The 19575-nt window shown below is 39.5% G+C and overlaps 1 protein-coding gene across 1 annotated transcript; it reads left to right on the forward strand.

The window, feature by feature from the left end:
• The first annotated feature begins 421 nt into the window (after positions 1 to 421).
• On the forward strand, positions 422 to 16240 carry LOC139712180 (alpha-ketoglutarate-dependent dioxygenase FTO-like). Its single transcript, XM_071624019.1, has 9 exons — positions 422 to 491; positions 1717 to 1727; positions 8448 to 8522; positions 9911 to 10889; positions 11754 to 11935; positions 12976 to 13125; positions 13923 to 14042; positions 14960 to 15084; positions 16051 to 16240. The coding sequence occupies exons 1-9, from the start codon at positions 422 to 424 to the stop codon at positions 16223 to 16225; spliced, it is 1887 nt and encodes a 628-aa protein (XP_071480120.1). The 3' UTR covers positions 16226 to 16240.
• The last annotated feature ends 3335 nt before the right edge of the window (positions 16241 to 19575 follow it).

Below are 19575 nucleotides of genomic sequence, written 5' to 3' on the forward strand. Positions count from 1 at the left end.
TGTAAGCCTTCTTTGTTTAATTTTACCAAATAAAGTACCATATCTGTTTATCTCTCATCTTCTCCTATCCTTCTCCTGTACGAAATGAATAAATAGGTGATAATAATAACAACCCTGAATTCCGGTGAGATACATTGACGACCCTTTATTTTTTGTCAGCTGTCTGTTCTTCATTGCCTGTTTACTGTACAATGTGCGTCCCGGATGTGCGTCGTCTGCTACGGCCATCTCTTTGCTCAGTTATCAACATAACCTTGTGCTACCATGGACCTGTTTTTTTGTAGGTTCATGGTCCGCCGAATAACAATCATTACTTCTGTGCTGAAGTACCCTGAGCTGAGAGCCAAGGCAGAAAGAAGTTTGTAAGCTGGTACACTGCACTTGTGTAGTCTAGTCGTGATAATATTTAGAACTACCCGTAATGCGTTTTTACAGTACACGGGTGTCGCGAGGCGAGAGGCCGATTTGTCCCCGCGTCGACCGGCTGGCCGGTGGGCCGGGCGGCGCGGCAAGAGACCGAGCTAGCTAGCTAGCTAAGCTGTGCGCGCACTACAAAACTGGTACAGATGTTGAGAACATGGAGCGGAATGTGCAATTTATGGCACATACAACTAAGATACTTGTCAAAAATATCCAAGCATAAGAAAAGAGTATTTGGCAGGACAAGAAAGGTAAGCTTTTTGTAGAATGATGACTGCTGTGATGCTGAAAATTCCTCAAAGTTGTGAGTCGTGTCCAGTCGCAGAGCGACCAAATTTCTGATGTACAGTCCCACACCTTCAATACCATGTGCTGTTACCCGTGGATTCATTGTCACTGTGTTTTAATGCATAATGTGATTGAGAGTCTCTCTAGATCTATACCATGTCTTACAAGATGAAGACACCATCACACAAATACAAGGATTTTTTTTTCTCCCTTGCTCTCTCTTGTTTCGACCTATTTGATTTTAAAGGCACATAGACCCGGTGGTTTAGTTGAATGCGTACGCAGGCGCACGGCACAAGTTTCCTACAGAGGCCTATATGGTTTTGCTCTCGTACGACTCCCCTTTAGTGCTTACGCTTTAGTTTGACCCATTTCCATAGTCTGAAGAAGTCCGATCCACTGTAGTCGGTGGTCCGATCACAGTTTGGCTCATAATTCGGCTGAGGGGGATGACAGCTTTTAATAGCCAACTTCTTCTGCGATGTCATACTGAGAAGCACGCACCTGGCCTGGCATCACTACACAGACTGCGTGATGCGCAGAGAAGACAACGAAGGCAATGTTACCTAGCAACACCTCCGCGCTTAACTCGTGATGACAGCTCAACTTCGGCAATCTTTGTATCAATGCTAACGGTGATCGGCACTCTCATCCAACAGCGCCCCTGCGCCGCAACTACCGGGTCTACACACCTGACAGTTAAAAGTACATAATTACAGTGTCACTGAGTGAAATTTATGATGCTGGCCAAAACTTGGGTTTGGGGGCTTCCTAGCTAAAAGATTATTCAAAATAATGCCCTGGCCATACCTTCCTGACATATGCAATCAATGGGTCAAGTGCAATGCTATTAGTGCATAAAAAATCAACTGTAAGGCATACTGAAGTCCCCCCCCCCCCCCTTTATGGCTGAAAAAGATATTATATTAACCCATTCCTCCTGTGATTCTCCAAGAGCTTCCTTAAGAACCTATGCCCCCAAACAAAATTCTTTTTGCCCGTTGACAGAGAACGGACAGGTAAGAAATTCGCCTGTGCGAAAACAGTCAAAGCAGTACACGTATCCCCTTTCCACAGATCCAGACAGTCATCTGAATGTGCCATTGAATAATGCAAAATATTGATCGCATATGACCATGAAGTATGAATAGAGTGTGCGCTGACGGGCTTGTGAACTCTTTTGTTGTAAATATAGTATGAGGGCACCCAAAGTGAATGGGGTCAGCAAAATTCAAATGTAGCTCATCATGGATTTGCCTTGATGGCTTTGTACATCTTTAAGGCCAAGTAAAAAAAGAAACCAGTTTCTCGTCCTCGCGCGCATCGATTTTGGCCGCCGCATCAATTTTTTTACTATTTACTATTTTCAAAATGGCGCTGAAAATACCAAGAAATTCATAATTCTCGTCCCAGCCCGCTCCCCGCCCGCATCGATTTTCAGTTGCCGCATCGACTTTTTTGATATTTACTATTTTTTCGGCCGTGTCTGTAACTTGCTAGCTGTCCAAATCAGGTCCCCAGGTCATCGCACGCATGAACACATTCGAATGTGTAGAGGCCCATACACTCTGCTCTGTAACGTTGCATCTGACGGCGATGTATTTTGAAGAGAAAATGAGTGCGCTTTTCCAGCAAATGTGGATTATAAAATGGGTGTATCTACAAAATAAATAACTTTTCCACGGATTCTGGTTTGTATCGTATTTCTGCGGGATACTTTTCTTTACGACGTAAATTCACGGACACGGCCGTGAATCGTAACATCTGCAGTGTGGTATACAGGGCAGGTGAAGCTCGGTATATAAAACGAACACTGCTATAACGAGATATCGGTTATTACGAGGAAATTTTCCCGGTCCCAAATTTCCTTCCACACAAGTCCATGTAAAATGCTACTCTTATAGCGAGATTGGCTGTAACGAAATAACTGCTATAACGAGATAAATTTTGTGATTTCCAAACAAAGAAAAACATAGCCAATCAAACCTGATATAGCGAGGTAAAGCAAAATGTCTTCGGGTAAAGCTAACTTCGCCTGTGCTATCACGGTCCGGGATTGTAGAGCTCGATGCGCCAAAAACTGTCTTGTACACACACATTTTCTTCATGACAGTTCACTCTACAGCTATCACCGCATGTTGCACGTTTATGTGTGTGTGTGTGTGTGCGCACTGATACATGCAGAAAATGTGGTGGGACGGCCGTATACATGACATCATCATGACGTTTAGCAAGTGTGAGGCAATCTGATGCTGTGATTGGCTTTCTACGTAGGGAATTCCCCATCTACACACACACATGCAGTCATAATGTACATACAGAATGTGTCACACACACACAGAGCATTGTGCAGACCATATTCAAGCTTTCCACACACAACACCCATACCATAACCACATACCAATCCACAGACGATCTTCACACAATCGCAAGCTATGTAGATTTACAAATTCAAATACCGGTATCTATTCTCCAATTAATAAGAAAAACATTCTTGATATCGGATTTCATTGGCGAAAAAAAAAAAAAACATCTTCTTACCCATAAAGGTGAGTAATTACCTCACACACATTAGCAAGTTATCAGTATTGATTGAAAGATGATGGGTAGTCCCACGTGTGCAAATTAATGTCTTTATGTTATGCCTTCTTTTATGCCTACTGATATAACGAGATATCGGCTATAACGAGGAACACGACTCGTACCCGACCATCTCGTTATATCGAGTTTCCACTTGTACAATCATCATCCAAATGATGAGTGATTATCAAATGTCTTTTTAGAACATGAAGAAACATCTTTGTTTAATGCTATAATGCCATAAATCGTATCATTTTGACATCCATCTGCAATTGTACAAGCCAGTTTCCAGTTGAATGTGCTACAATTGTACTGTGAAGAAATACATATACATACAATGTACCAGCTGTGTGGACACAAAATGTCACAAACACAATAAATAAAGCAGTGTTTTGAATATCATGGAATTTATTTCAGTCCTACATTTGTTGAAAGACATGTTTTATACCTGTTTCAATTAATAGCACAATACATCAGAATTGCAAGTACACTGGTATCAGAAATGCCATTACAACACTAAATACCAGTATTAAGATGGTCATTTTCCCTTGACATCTGTACTGGAAAGAAAGAGCAAATGTATTTCTGCATGCATGAAGTTTCATTTAAAGTATGGTACATATATCTATTTGTTTGACAATGTTTGAGAGTGCAGGCAAGACATACACTTGGGACCTGGTTTTTCATAACACAGCTACCACTTAACAGAGTGATATTTCATTTCATAAATTGGATATAGAAAAGAGTAAAGCCCTCTCTCGTTACTTTTCTCAGAATTACCGGACGAGAAACACATATTACTTTCATTTTGACGATCCTCGAAAAAATAGTAAGATATCAAATAGTAAGGACCTCCCTCATCGCCTTGCTCAAAAAACCCGGACGAGAAACTACTTTCTTTTTTTACTTGGCCTAATACACGTTTTATAGCCAAACAAGTGCACTACTACTTTGGAAAAATGTTAAATTAGACAAATATTCATGCAGTTTTATAGCCAAACAAGCGCACTTCTACATTGGAAAAATGTTAAATTAGACAAATATTCATGCAGTTTTGATACTAGTCGGGTTCCTTATGTTACAATTTTAACTTTCGTCGGATTTTTGTGGAGAGTATGAAAATTATACATTTTTGGAAACGTTACAGTATAAGCAATCAGAAAAAACAATGTTTCCATTTGCACCGAATCTTTCATGGCCGCCATCTTGGATTTTTACAAAATGGCCGCCATAAACAATGATTTTGTTAATATATCTCGACTTCTAAGTGACATAGAGCTTTTATTTCGACAGCTAAACTACCATTTTCAGGGTCAGAGAATTCAATGATCCTAGTTTCATGTGTGTTGTGACATTTCCTATAGCATTTCTTGCAAATGCTTACTAATTTTGTAGAGATTACGTAATATCAATGCATGAAATAAGATAATTTCGTATAAATCACTAAATAAAGCTCAAAGTGGGCAGATGTTTTTGTGTAAATATTCTTTTTAGTGTCTTGAGCAAATATAAAACAAAAAAATTGTGCCATCAGGAGAAATTTCTTAACTATTTCATTGTTTTTTTGATTTTCTTATGTATTTCTTTGTTTTTTCAACTTTAAGTTTTCATTGTTTTTTCGATGAAACTTGTCCGCGACATTGTTCCGAACAAGAAAACATGTAATTAATTGATTTTAATCACTAAAATCCCAAAATAATGCTTTTATAAAATTTGCCTGAAAGCACAGCTTGCATTGAAATTGTACACAAATTCATGTTTTTGAGCAATTTTTGGTCTGACATGCACAAACATATTTATGCGCAATTTCGGAACCGCGCGCCCGGGCATCGCAAATTTGGTGTCAAAAGATGCGGGAGACTTGAAAGAAAAAAGTCATGAAACGTCGCGGCCTAGTTAGGGTTAAGTTTGTCTTTGATTTGAATGCCATGAGATGTTGTAGGCAGGCAGCACTGAGCTGAATTTATGGTGATGTTAGGGCAACTTGTGATATAAGTGATATGTAGGAATCACTGCCTACAAGTTTTCTTCAGTGTATGTGACAGACCAAAGGGGGTGTGGTGTGACAAGAGTGATAATAAGATCAATGCTGATGGATCTTCTCAGAAAATAGGGCTTACATACACCTGCGTAGATCTTGTGTCCTATCGCTGTATTCTGTTAATTGGAACAGCGCTTTGCCAATGGTTTCGTACAAATCACCAGAATGTTCCATGGTCTGTATGTACCACCATTCTTCAAGGGTGCCTTGCGTTCTTCGCCACATAGATATCACAGACTTGTCAGAGGACACTGCTGATGAGAAAGGAACCACCTATGGCACGATTAATGGTATAACAACCTGAACATGCTGAAGGCAGAGTTTACTTGAGAACCGGTTGCACCATCCTTACCGATTGGCATTGCCTAGAGTCTATCTACCACTACACACCATGTAGATATGCTGCACTTTGTCAAGTCAAGACCAAAACTTGCAAAGAGAGGAGAGCACCATTCTTACCTGTAAAGGCTTATCAGAATGCTACCAGCTGAAAGAACTTCCATGCTGTCCTAGCATCACAGCGAAACTCATTAAATGCAGAGGTTTTCTTCTCTACAGACACAGAATGTCCTCATCCTCGTCCTCCTCCTTCTTCTTCTTCTTCTTCTTTCCTTCGTCTTCTGATTAAGTGTGCCTCAATCAATTAACAGAAGATTCTTGCACACTGTTAGTGTTCTGAAAGTCATAGCAAATATAGTCACTGGTGTTTATGACTAGCAAACTTCGAGCTCATGTTGAAGAACACGTCCATATTCATGTCCTCTGGGTTAGGGATATAGAACCTTGGAGAGCCATAGGGCCAATCTTCTATGCGTTCACTTGTGTTGACAACACTGGAATATGTTAAGAATAGCAACCTGGCTGCAAGTTTATATGAAGGCAGAAGAGATGTAATCAGTTCTCTGTAGAAGCTTTTCACAGGGAATGACGGGACTGAAATTGGGTTGCTGGCTACAAACTTTGTCTGTGCAGCTTACTAAGTCAAATGCATCTACATCAGGAGTATCTCGGAACTGTGATGGCATCTCTTCTGCAAGAATAGGGGAGAAATTGACAAGCAACCTCCCACCCTTGGAGCTGTGAGACATCATTATCCTAAGAGTCCATACCCAATCCAGAGTGAGAGGACCCACCAGCATTGCTGGTCCTCTGCAGTATGGCCATCAGCTTTTACCACTGGATTTCTTTTTGATATAAAAAAAATGGTTTCCTCTAAGATTTAAACAATTTCTATCATGGAGAGCATGTTTTCTCCTCGGTGGAACATTTTCGTATGATTTGTTCAATAATCAATGAACCGGAAGACATAATTCAAGTGAGTTTATGGTTGAATCTAGCTTACTTTTTGTTTCCCCTGGATGTCTTTGCTGGTGCGACATTGAGTGTCACAATAATAAGAACAAGCAAGCGCAATTTATGTATGGACTGAAGGGTGGCGATAATGGAGATTATGATAATGTGGAGAAAGTTGTTGCTTTAAAGAATAAACCAATATTTGACATTATAGGGGTATATTGGTTTGTAATGGACACTAACTACCAAAATGGACATGTAAGTCTGATTACTTGTAGAACAGTTAATAAAATAGAACATGTCAGTTTATGGTTGAATCTACAGCAAAGATTTTTAAACCATTCTGTTTCTGTGCCGAGGCAGCAGCGAGTGTCAAAATAATGAGGGTATTTAGACCAAAAATGAAACTGACGATGACAATGATTGAGATGAGATGGAAAGAAAGTTGGCTGCCGCAGAGATTAAACCAATTCTGTCAGGAGGATCATGCTTGTTCTTTGGTTAGACACAACTTATAAAACCCTATACAATTAATCACCTTGATTATCAATTTTATGCTAATTACTTTAGAAAAATGGTCAGTGTCAAGTTGCAATAAAAAAGAAAAACAAAAGACAAAAACAAATATAAATTACATAAGAAAACCAAAAAATAATGAAATACATTAGAAATTAAATGGCTTTTAGAAATTTGTTATGATGTACAATTGTTGAATATGCTACAACAGATATACGAACCAAAAAGTAGACTCTCAATTATCTAATCAGACGTAAATATGATTTTGGGCTTAATTTGCATAATTAATTAATAATCAAAGACTAACAATTTATTGTTTCAAAAAAATTTATGACACATTCGTGTAGATTACTGGTGTCATGCATGCCAAATTTCTTCGCGATCATGCTACTGATGGTCAAGAATTGGGGGGGGGGGGGGGCAGTTGTAGCACAGCCTAAAACGCCTGGACCGATTTGGGGTAGTGGAACATTTATATCTGATTACTTAATACAGACAATGAACTTGGAAATGTTAGTCTGGCAAGTTCAGAGTTGAATCTGATTCTTTTTTTCAATGTGGTTTCCTCTGCCATTCGAATTCTTCTTAGATGCCTAAGACATTATAAATCCATTTCTCTTATGATGATCACATTGGTCCCACAGCCATGGACACTATATAGCTTATTGCAGTGTTTATGTCTGGTCACTTGTAAAACGATTGATAAAATTGAAAATGTCAGTTATGTGAGGTTATTGTTAAATTTAGCTTATCCATTTTGCTACCATTGGATTTCTCGGCCCTGAAAATGGTAGTTTTGCTGTCAAAATCAAATTTCTGGGTTATTTAGAAGCCGATTTATTGAAGAAAACATGTTTTACGGCGGCCATTTTGGAAAAATCCAAGATGGCTGCCAAATAGGTATCGGCGCAAATGGAAACATTGTTTTCCTGATTGCTTATGCAATAACCTTTCCAAAAATGTATAATTTTGATACTCTCCAAAAAAATCCGGCGAAATTACATAAGGAACCCGACTATACAGGAAAAGAACAGATATTGATGGAAGAAACTCTAATCTCTTAATCAAAGTCATTGTTTATTGTCAATGATAAGCTTTCAGGTTACAGTCAATAATGCTTTGTGAGTGAAAATTCATATCAACAACTAACTGTACATCATGGGCTCACTTCTATACCTCAGTCACACTAATGATAATTGGGACCCACATTATTTACATCAATGAAGTCTGTTTTGCATTGGCAAGCTGCGTTTTACTTTTGTCTATGATTGCTTAAATGTGTGTTGTTATTTTTTTCCCCCTCTGACAGAAAATGAACGAGCCCATTGCTGCCAACAAATACCTTCCCTTCCTCATGTCTGGTACAGAGGGTTTTGAGGACCTGGTGAGATTTGGAATCTGTCCATTAAGTGTTATATGCAGCGGGCTTTTCTGGAATAAGACATTTCTTCAAATGAGAGAACATGGGTAGCCTTGCACAGAGTTGAAGGCTTCATGAGAAAAAAAAATACAGGGTGCTGCAAGTAGAAACCTAGAAGACATTATGAATACTTTCTATTTTGCATGCAGATTCTCTGTTGCTTGAAGGCCCTCTGACATCCACTTCCAGTCCTTTGGTCATGATATAACTTCTGCTGATGCAAATAGGTTGTTACCCAATACTTCGGTCCCTACACTGGCTTCCTGTAGAAAAACATATTAACTTCAAGATTCTTCTTGTTTACCGTACATTGTACAAATTTGCCCCTGTCTACATACGTACTTTCAAAATACTCTTCATCTTCACCAACCACCACGTAATCTCCGTTCATCAAACTCGCTAAAATTACAGGTACCTCGAGTCAGGCATAATTGGGGGGATCGGGCTTTTTCATATATGGGCCCAAAACTATGGAATGGCCTACCAAAATCTCTTAGAGAAGCATCTTCCATTGATGGTTTCAAAAAGAATCTCAAGACCTACCTTTTCAATTTAAATTGACAATTGTATACCTGTATGTATATGTGTACGTATATATTGTTTGTTGGTTTATTATCTTATTATTTTCTGTGATACTGTTGTAACGTGACACAATATGTACTCTGTTCTATAGCGCCTTGAGTATCTTTTTTAGGTAGAAATGAGCACTTTATAAGAGTCTCACTATTATCATTATTTTTATTACATCACAAGTTCAGGAAAAGTTTTATCGAAATACGTATCAAATGATTTGAAGGATTTATTTATTTCAATTTTTTTTTTGCACCCACAAAGCTTCACTCCTCAAAATCTTTCATGAAGCAATATATACTCCTGAAACAAACATTTCCAAAGTTTGTGATTTGTAGCTATTTACAGGAGCAAAATTCAACATGTACTGGTAATGGATGTCAGGAGACCTATAAAGGGAAGTCTCCCCAAGTTGTACAGTATTACACGTAGTTATGAAATAAAGTGGTTGAAGATAAGAGACACGTCAGTGCAAGTATTATGAAAAACAAAGATGAATAATAAGTTGTGTTTTTGTTTTGTGTTTTTTTCCTTATGAACTTCCACTAACTCATTGCTCATGATTTGCTTTGGGTGAAGTGGAATGATTCTTTGAGAAAAAGACTGAGTGGATGGCAATGGATGCAGATCTGCAGCCACTCAGGGGCACTCTTTAAGGTGGGTTGTATGAAGGGTTGGGGTGGAGGGCTGAAAAGATGTGATGAAATCCCACTATCATGATACAAGCACTTAATTTAATGAATGAGCAAAGCTTAACTGTCTACTGTGTCTGTCCATTGCAGCAGAAGGAGAGCTATCCAGACTTTGTCCACCTACGCAAGTCGAGCTTCCCCCAAAATCTGGCAGAGGAGGTGGCATGGGCCTTCAACAAAATGGAGACGGAGGGATTCTTCTCCAGGCACTGGGTGGTGGTCCGGGGAAGGCACGCCCAGACCCCAGTGTCCCGCGCTCTCGTCGGGCAGCCCGGCATGACCTACCGGTACCTGGGCTTGCGGATATTCGCCCTTCCGTGGAGCTTTGACAGAGAGGAGAGGGAGCTGAACGAGATGGAGCGGGCGTGTCACATCGTGGGTAGGTTGAATGCCCTCCTGAAGTCCACGTCGGGGCAGATTTTGCAGGAGAGAATGGGCAGCAGCACAAAAGCTGGTGAGAGTGCCTGCCACAGAGGGCAGAGGCAAAATACCGCACAGATTGGACAAGATGATCAGGAATCAGTCAAAGCAGCTGAGACCAAAGATCACATTCATGAAGAATACCTTCACAAAGAGAGCCAAGTAGACCATCCCAACATCGAGATGGCAGAAAGTGCCGAAGCACAAACGCATAAACCTCTCACAGAACAAGCCAACAGAGGTAGAGATGAGAGGAATATTTCTAGATCAAATGGAAGGAGCTTTGTGGAGACGATTCCAGTTGTTAAAGAGATTACGAGTGATGCACTTGACAGTTCTGTACGCTATAGCAAGCGGAAGCAGGACCCTGAGGATGGGGAGGAGGGCAGGGAGGAGGAGAGATGGGGTCAACGCCCAAAGAAGGTCCGGAGGCCAGGGGCCAGGGCCCACTCCGTGGAGGAAGGGACTGACTTCAACGTGGCTCTCATCAACTTCATGGACCCGATGGACCCCGGGCTGGACCTGAGGCCGGAGCCGCACTTTGGCATGGGGCCCCTGGCGGTGTCATGGCACATGGACGGCAACCTCCTCCGTGGGTCCACAGTAGCTGTCTACAGCTACACGTGTGAGACAGCGAATGAGTCACCAGGTTGGTAGTGTTGATGCCAGAGCCAGCTAGTATAAACTGACTGGCTCTAGAACCTAGTGTAATATCTGCAGTGAGCTGTGACCGGTCAAATCATGCAGTGCATTGTGGGAAGAGGTGAATTCTGCAAGCCCCCTTGCCTTTCATGAAGACGAACTTACTTTGTTACATGTTTTCATTACAATAGACCTGTGATCGTGTTTACCGAGTGTTTGGGAATTCCATGTTTGTTGGATCATTTGCCCATTTGTTAGCGCCACTGGAGCATCAAGAACAAATTCCTAGGCTTGAATCTTGTCTGATGCATTCATCATCTGAAGAGATATGTTGCCCATAATCTTGTCCCTCTTGCCACAGCTGTATAATGGGTACAGAATAATGATGGGGTGATGATTTTGGCAGCCCTGGCTTTCTTAGAGAGCAGTGGTGATGCCAAAGAGGCTTTCATTGAAAACTTATGCATTATGAATGATATCAATAATTGAAATGAGATACAATACTGTAAAACGTGATATATTCACAGCGTGACATTTTCAAGAATTGGAGTTGACAGCCTTTTTCGCGGCATGAAATTTTCCTGAATTGCCACTGGCATTCAATGCATATAGTGTATGCAAAAACTTTTGCATACGTTTTAATTATTGCAAATCTTGGCTCTCGCGAAATTTGTGAAATTAAAATGCATGCGAACATCCCTCGTTTTACAGTATACGATAATAGGAATGATAATATTGATATTGCTATCATGATAACTGATGACAGGTATTATGACTACAATGATGATGATTTATGTTATTATTACAATTGACGCTTGGTATTACTGTTGGTGCAGCTTATATATATGCGGCGCATTTGTTATTATCCTAGAACCAGGAAGAGACTGGATGGTTGGAATAAGGAAACCTTGGGATGCAGAGACGAAGGGTCTGGCCGCCCGCCTAGAGTCTGGCGACGCCTACTTCATGCTGGCAGACCTCAATGACACGCATCAGCACTGCGTCATCGCAGGGGATCTTCCCAGGTTTGCCTCCACGCACAGAGTGGTCGATGTAAGCACAAAATCCAAACCAAAAGAATCAAACATCGAGAGCAATGGTTTTTATTGATGATTAAAAGGATTTGTTTTGTCTCTTTCACAAATCATGTAAGAGGAAAGAAAGTCTGAAACACTGTGGTATGAAGTCCTAGACCATATTTTCGCTTAAATTCAGTGTTGCAAAATGTTTCAAAACCATGTATCGTGCCTGCAAAAATTCAACAGATATAAAGTGAGGTTGAAAGGATGCCTCTATGTAAAACATTTGAGAATAAAAGGATACATAAAACTTTTAAAAACCATGTACATCAGGGCTTTATGTCTGTCTCAGGATCAATATGAAAATTCACAGAGGTAAACCTCATCTTAATTGGAAAGGCAGACAACTCAAAGTCGGCATGCTTGAAGTCATGGAACAGTTCAAACTTTTACATGAAGAGATCAGTTTGCAGAATAATCATATTTTTACCTCCCAAACTTTGGACAACAGGAATGCTTTTGAAATATGTTCATATGATCCGTGTCGAGTGACCCTCGGCTGCTTATGCCTGACACAGGTCGCTGTTTGTTTTGGCACAACAGCCATGCTTGCCATGTATATTGTACCAACAATGCACTCTTACAGGTCATATATCCCTTTCGCAAAACACCACAAAATTTTCATGGTTGAAAATTAGCGTCTCCCAACTTTGTGTATAAATCCTAGGGTGATACACCAAGAGTTTAAAAAAAAAAAAGAAGAAGTGAAAAACCAACCCCCTTTGTCACTCAAGGATGTGCTCCCCTTCTCTATCAAGAATAATGGCTGGATTTTTTTTTCCCGAATGAATTCACTATCTATATTTCTTCCCCTTTCATCATAAAGAATTTTCTAGTTTCACTATTCTAACGTAAGTCTGAAGTACCTACCTCTACAATATACCAGCTTATGAAAAGAATAGAATTTTCATGGTTGCAAAAGGGACACATAAACTTTAGGGGAAGTGGGGTGGGGGGGGGGGGAACTTGGTAATTGAAGCTATGGTTTGACATTGTCCAACGTTTCCATTCAAGAGTACCAAGAGCACTTTGGAATATATTCGAGGAAGGAGTGCCTCGGCTCTCCAGAACCTGGTTGATAAAGATGATGGTACCAACAGACCACTTTCACTGCGGAGTTTGGATTCTGAAGCGATATCCCTGGCAGAGGAGGTCCACAATGAGGTAAAAGTCTTCTGCCTCTCCAAGAACATTGAAATTTTCATCTTTTTTTCTCCCAAACTTTCGTTATTACTCTCCTTCTTTTTTGTGGTGGTGTAATCTTGATTTTGATTTGTGTCTGTCACATTAGGCATATGATATAAAATTTTGTTGAGGTAGAATACAGCAAAACATAATGTGCGAACTAAAGACATGTGGTTTTTGTCTCAATTTTGTGGAATGGAAATGTATATGAAGTACATTAGACACACACTTAAGACAATCAAGTTTGGGTGTTGGATGTGCTTGAATTGTTGGAGGAACATACTATCTTTGTACAGTGTGATTCTGTTGGTATCTTTGCATCTAGATATGCTTTGTAACAATTGTATTATTCTTTTCACCCTAATTTCTTCAGTGATGCTCTTGCATTTTCTTCTTTTATATACTTGTCAGAAAAGGATGCCATTTAGAAATTTCTTTTACAGTGTATGAGGTAAAGTCAGTGTATAAAGAAAATAAAATGGTAAGAGATATCTTTGCAGAAAAACAAATTCAAACTTTTGAAGGGTGTATCATATATTTGGTAAAGGTAGAGAATAGGAGAGGGAAACATATCTTGGGACCAGGCAGATTTAAATCTTCATGTCTTAATAGCAGAAACCCTCCAGCTCTTCTCAGTATTGCCTAAATTTTAAGTAAACAGAAAAGAAATTGCAGTCAGTGCTGGAACTTTATGCCTAACACACTAGCACAGGAAGTTTAGTCTGTAAAGTAGCAATGATTTTCTCATCAGGCATCACGCTCTTCATCGTGCACAGGTGGAGTTTGAGTGGCTGAGGCAGTTCTGGATGCAGGGCGCGAGGCACGCAGCCGAGAGGACGTACTGGATCAAACCGATGGAGAAGCTGGAGCTAGCCTGGGAGAAGATGGAGCATATGGTAATTCACCTCATCACCATCGACATCAATCTTATCAACTCATCTGCATTTGTCTATTGAGAAAATCCACATAGTGTTCAGGCTACCATTACTGCGTGCTGTGTATCACCCCCCCCCCCAAAAAAAAAACAAAACAAAAAAACAAAACCCAACAACAACAAAACCAAACAAAGCCAGAAACAAAGACAAAAGGCAGTGAAGTGTCATTTAATTGGAGTGCCCAAAATATAAGTTCTGGAATCTCAAAGTTCCATTTGTTATTACAGGTGTTGACATATCATGTCTCGATCACGCATGCAAATATTGAGATGAGGTGAAGATGTCATTGCCTCATAACTTTCACATCGGCTTGTTGCACACAGGTCATGATTACTCTAACTTGTTTTAATCGAATTTTTAAAAGGAAAATTACATCATCTGCACCAAATCATACAAGAGTTGTAGGGATTAAGCCATGGTGGCCTTGTACAAGTGATTTTATTGTGAACAAAACATAAAAGGAAATTGCCTTTCTGTGATATTTTCCATGTACAACCAATGAGTGTTTCTAGATGTAATGAACTCTCCAACTTTCTGTGCACCTAACCTATGGGTAACTTATACAAGGTACCTACCATGTAGCTTCTCTACTTTGATACCCATTGACATGGTGATAACAGCTGTAGAACAACCTTGAACCACAGGTATAGAGACTTGAAGTTCTTTTAAGATGTATATGGTGTAGCTACTGTAGCTAAAACTCAAAGAACAGTGAATGCTGTTACAGGTAATTGTTTGTTTGTTTGTGTGTTTTTTTTTTCATAACTGTTGGCATGATAGCTACAATCAATTAAATGTATCAATATTGGAACCACATTAAAATGCCCAATGAAGCAGGGCCCAGACTGGATTTGAGTTTCGTGTGTTTCTGTGCACAGACCAAACTCGCCGTGGATGCTGCGTTTGAGGGAGACTTCGCCCCAGACCAGGTCGTAACCCTGCTCACAACGGTCCTGCCCTATCTGGAGACCAGGGAGAGGCTACGATGCGAGTGGACCAACAGGTACAAATGTACATTGAAGATATTTAACTTCAAGTCCGTATCAGTTTCTTTTGGTGTGTAGCATACAATCCATTGTTCACAATGAGGCCTTTTGAAGCTTTGAATGTGCTCCTTCTCAAAGTGGGCTGTAACGTGATAATGACATTTATCAAAATGAATTTCACACGTTCCCATTCTCCAGCACCTAATACGAAATGCTTATTAAACTGAATAGTATAAAAAAAAATGAAATGGAAGCTGACAGCGCCAAGCCACATACAGTATATATGTGGTTTGAGATTTGATGGGTTTATCCTCTACAGCCAAGTACAAGGTGGAAGGTGGGTTTTTTGTTTTTTTTTTTATTTTCACCCTGACCTCCCTTTCAGACCAGAATCAAGTGGGTCCACCCCTCAAATTTCTTAGCTCTGAAGTTATCTTTCTCCTGTTATTAAAGACCTACTGAAACATCGATGAAACAAACACTCATGAAGATTCAAACTAAATTTACCCTGCTCAACACCAGGGTGGACTGGGGATTTTAAATAATCTGAACAGTGGTTCTTGAGGAGACTTAAAGCTGGTAATCTCTCTTACCGAAGCACTGATGTATTCATTCATTTTGCTCAATGGCAAGTGTTATGGGCATGCTTGCACATGTGGCATCCCATACTTCATGTTACATTGAACCGGGAGAGGGACTCGTAACACAAGGTACGAACACACCGCTGCACGGCCCATGCTGTTGAGGTGACACATTCCCAAAATCTTTGGACTCATAAAATTCATATATTTTTGTATAGACCACTGGAAAGGCAATTGATAAATACAGTGTAAGAGTATATCTGATTCAATTAATTTCTGTTTAGATTACTAGAATAGATTCTGATTCAATCAAAGAGTGTGTAGGAAAATTGAATAGCCAGCATAATAATAAAAAAATTGAAAAAAAAATGATCATAATGATGGGATATTTCATTGTAACAGGTTCAGCGGTGATGTCCTTCTCAGCATGGAACCAGACAGACTCCCCATCTACCGACCCACTTGGGATGACGGTGACCCCTCACGACCTTTGCCCTTTAACCTGGTGAAACTCTTGAAGAGGCTGAGAGCTAGGCTGCGGGAGGTGCAACAAGAGAAATCCCCACCTCAGCAGTAGCTCGTGATTGTTCTCCTTTTTAGTGTATGAAATGCAATTCAATGCCACGTTCCAGTTGACTTTAAAAAAAAAAGGTAGAGACAGACTAATGGAAGGGCGTAAGCTTCACCAAAATCAGACGCAAAATGAGAGTTGTGCAGTTTTGTAAAAGTCACCTGTTTTCACTGAAGTGTTATTAAGGACTTTTTGACTTCATGTCCTGGATGTGGACGGAGAGATAATGATGTCATTTAAGGGAACTGTGCATGCTTCAGGTTCTCCAGCACGTCCAATGCCAGAATCAAGAATGCGTCTTCTAAGGATTTCACTTCCTCCTAGAGTCATGATGGGAATGATGTCATCGCTTGGGGCGCCAGCCAGCCCGCTGGAGGGGACGGGCCCATGATGTCATAACAGTACGTCTTGGATGGCGCGCACTGAAAATCGAAGTGAGTGATAACACCACGGACGTAACGAGTGAGCGGCAGCCATTTGGAACCGTTCTAGTATGAGAATGGCGTCACTGTCCACATGATCGAAAAGTCCTGTATGATTGCAACCACGTATAGATTGTGATATATTACATGGATGTTTGCCTTTTTTGGGGGTGAAATATAAAACTTGACTTCCCTAAGAGAGTATGTAAATCATGAAATATAACCACATAAATTAGCCACTTAATGTTGCCATCAACTGACAACTGTCCCAGCAGTTGGTGTACAAAAATATAAAAATTTTAATTTGGGTCAATAATTTTAGCACCTGCAAGCATATGCCCTAAAAGTAACAACTACATTTATGTTTATTGCCCCATGAAAAACGTTTGTGAAGGATACAAGTTTTCCTTGTAATGAAGATTTGTCTTGAAGTCCCTGGGACACGTTACTCAATCTACTTTGCATACTTGGTATCAAACAATACTGTAAAAGTGGAAATTTTTGCAGAGTTGAGAATTTTTTCGCTCATTTCAGGCAACATGAGACTCACATGAAAATAAAAGCACGCACATTTTTGTTTGTTACCAGAAATATGTATGTAATATTATTCTATATCTGATTTTAAGGAGAAGGTACAGTGTAGGGGTGTAAGTGCTACCCTGGTATGTTTTTCCAGTTTTCCTTTTTTTTTTTTTTAATACCAGTCCTCTAGTGCATTCATAACCAGTAACCTTTTAGCATAGTGTGGATGCTACTGAAGCCCTTAACTTCCAGTGGCAGTGGTGAGCTGTTTAAAGTCCTCACTCAATTGTCAATGACTGTCCGCAAAATTAAACGCATGCAACATTCATCTCATTGGGCCAAGTGCAAAAATGTACACTTACTGTATCTGCATGAAAATTTTTACTTGTACAGTCCATTGTATTTGTTTTGTGAAAACATGCAAAACTAAAAAAATTTACATTTGTATTTTAGGTCCGATTTAAAGGGGAATAAAACCTAAATATGCATGTAGATTGAGTGATTGCAGCAGTATTAGTAGAATACATCAGTGACTGAGGAGAATCGGACAATTCGTTGAAAAGCTATGAATTTTTGGAGTTTTGGTGCCGCCATCGCTGGATGAGAAGACTACAACATTTTGTGACGTCAAGTATGGAAAACGATGTAAACATAGAAAACAAAGAAAATTCAATACATTTTCACTTTTCTAGCATATTAAAAGAGCACTTGACTAACCGCTTTCAGAAAGGAGGGGGAATTACATTACCCTTTAAATATATATCAGTTATTCTGTGGAATTGTCTCTACATTTTCTTTACATCATTTTGCATACTTAACGTCACAAAATGTTGCAGTCTTCTCATCCAGCAATGATGGCACTGAAATTTTTAAAATTCTTAACTTTTGAACGGATTGTCTGATTTTTCTCAAACCATCACTGACGAGTTCTACTCATATTGCTGCATTCACTCAATCAACAGGACAGGTACATTTGGGTTTCATTCCCCTCTAAAACTAATTGGATCATGACATGGAATTGTACTTTGTTTCTCTAGTCTTTTATGTAATATTTGTGCAATGTCATTCACTGGATGTGAAGTAATGTCAGAAACTTTTATTTTTGTTCATTTTGATGACATTCACACAAGTGAACAGATGTTGTCAGGTCCCATGCATGTTTACTGTACATTAGAGAAACCATCAAAATCAGACAACTTTAAAACAGAGCAATTTAGAAAGGGTAAAGAGATATACCTTTTTATTCAGCATTTTTACTACTTCTTATCAATATAAAGTATCGCTTCATATACATACGTGTACAGTGTATCAATGCAGTTACTGGCTTGTGTACTACAGAGCAATGTACATTGTATCTATTTACTTTTAAGTACTTCTAAATGCGATGCAACAATTGTTCACATGAGAATCAGACTAAGCCATATTTTTAAAACTATGTCATGCTTCTGTTTCATACCCAGACAGAAAGACATTTAAATGGCAGGACGGTAGCCCTCAATGTATACAGTAATCCTTTGAATTTTCATAGTGTGAATGAATCATCTGAAAGGTGTTGGTTAATTCCGAGGCCCTCTTGCTAGAAACTTTGCATGTAAACACAACTTTTAAATTAAAAAAAAAAAAAATCACACATAAGTCCCCCAAATCGCACACAAGTTTGCATTTGAACGAACTGCATTGCTGAAAGGGCTTGCGTTTGATTTCGTAAGCAAATATCAAAGTGAAGTTGTATTATGCAAGTCTAGTTTCTAGCAATGGGGCCCAAGTATACAATGTACTTGAAAGTACATTTTTGGGGAAAAGCAGTGAAAAACAGTCAATCTTTTTCAAACTATCTAGGTCTTTCTTGCTGACGTAATACGGTGTAGTTATCTAATGCAAGCCCTTTCTATGATATATGCTGTTAGTCTAAACATAGCCTGAAGCATCAAAAAGTGTGAACGAACCTTCAGCTCAATAAACAATTCTCTTTCAGAGATAACAAACGTTTACATTTTTTTAACAAGATTGTGAAAAGAAATTAACTCTTTTCTTTGCTGAATTGTTTGAAAAACTCCGAAAAGCCTTGATAAACATCTACACATTAACGGCTCTAAGCTCCTCAATATTCTAATCGTGCCTGAATCGCAAGCCATTCACTTGGCTGCCACTAGCAGTAGTACATGTACTTTGGTCTCAAGTGATTTGGAATGTGTTCAGTAATCCTTCTTCACCTTCAAGAATGTGGAAGAGAAAAATGGAAAGCTGGAATAGTTGTGACATTGTGACCAATCAATTTGCACCAATGTGTCGTACAGTGCACCAGAGGTGTAATGTGCAGATATACATCATGTACGCGTACCTGTGTACTGACAACAATCTACGATCTGGACATCAGTTTTTTTTTAATGAATTGTACTTTCCCTACCTGTT

The sequence above is a fragment of the Diadema antillarum genome, unplaced genomic scaffold (assembly GCF_040938485.1).
Source record: "Diadema antillarum isolate AM-2024a unplaced genomic scaffold, OU_Dant_1.0 seq00001769_RagTag, whole genome shotgun sequence".
In the NCBI taxonomy this organism is placed as follows: Eukaryota; Metazoa; Echinodermata; class Echinoidea; order Diadematoida; family Diadematidae; genus Diadema; species Diadema antillarum.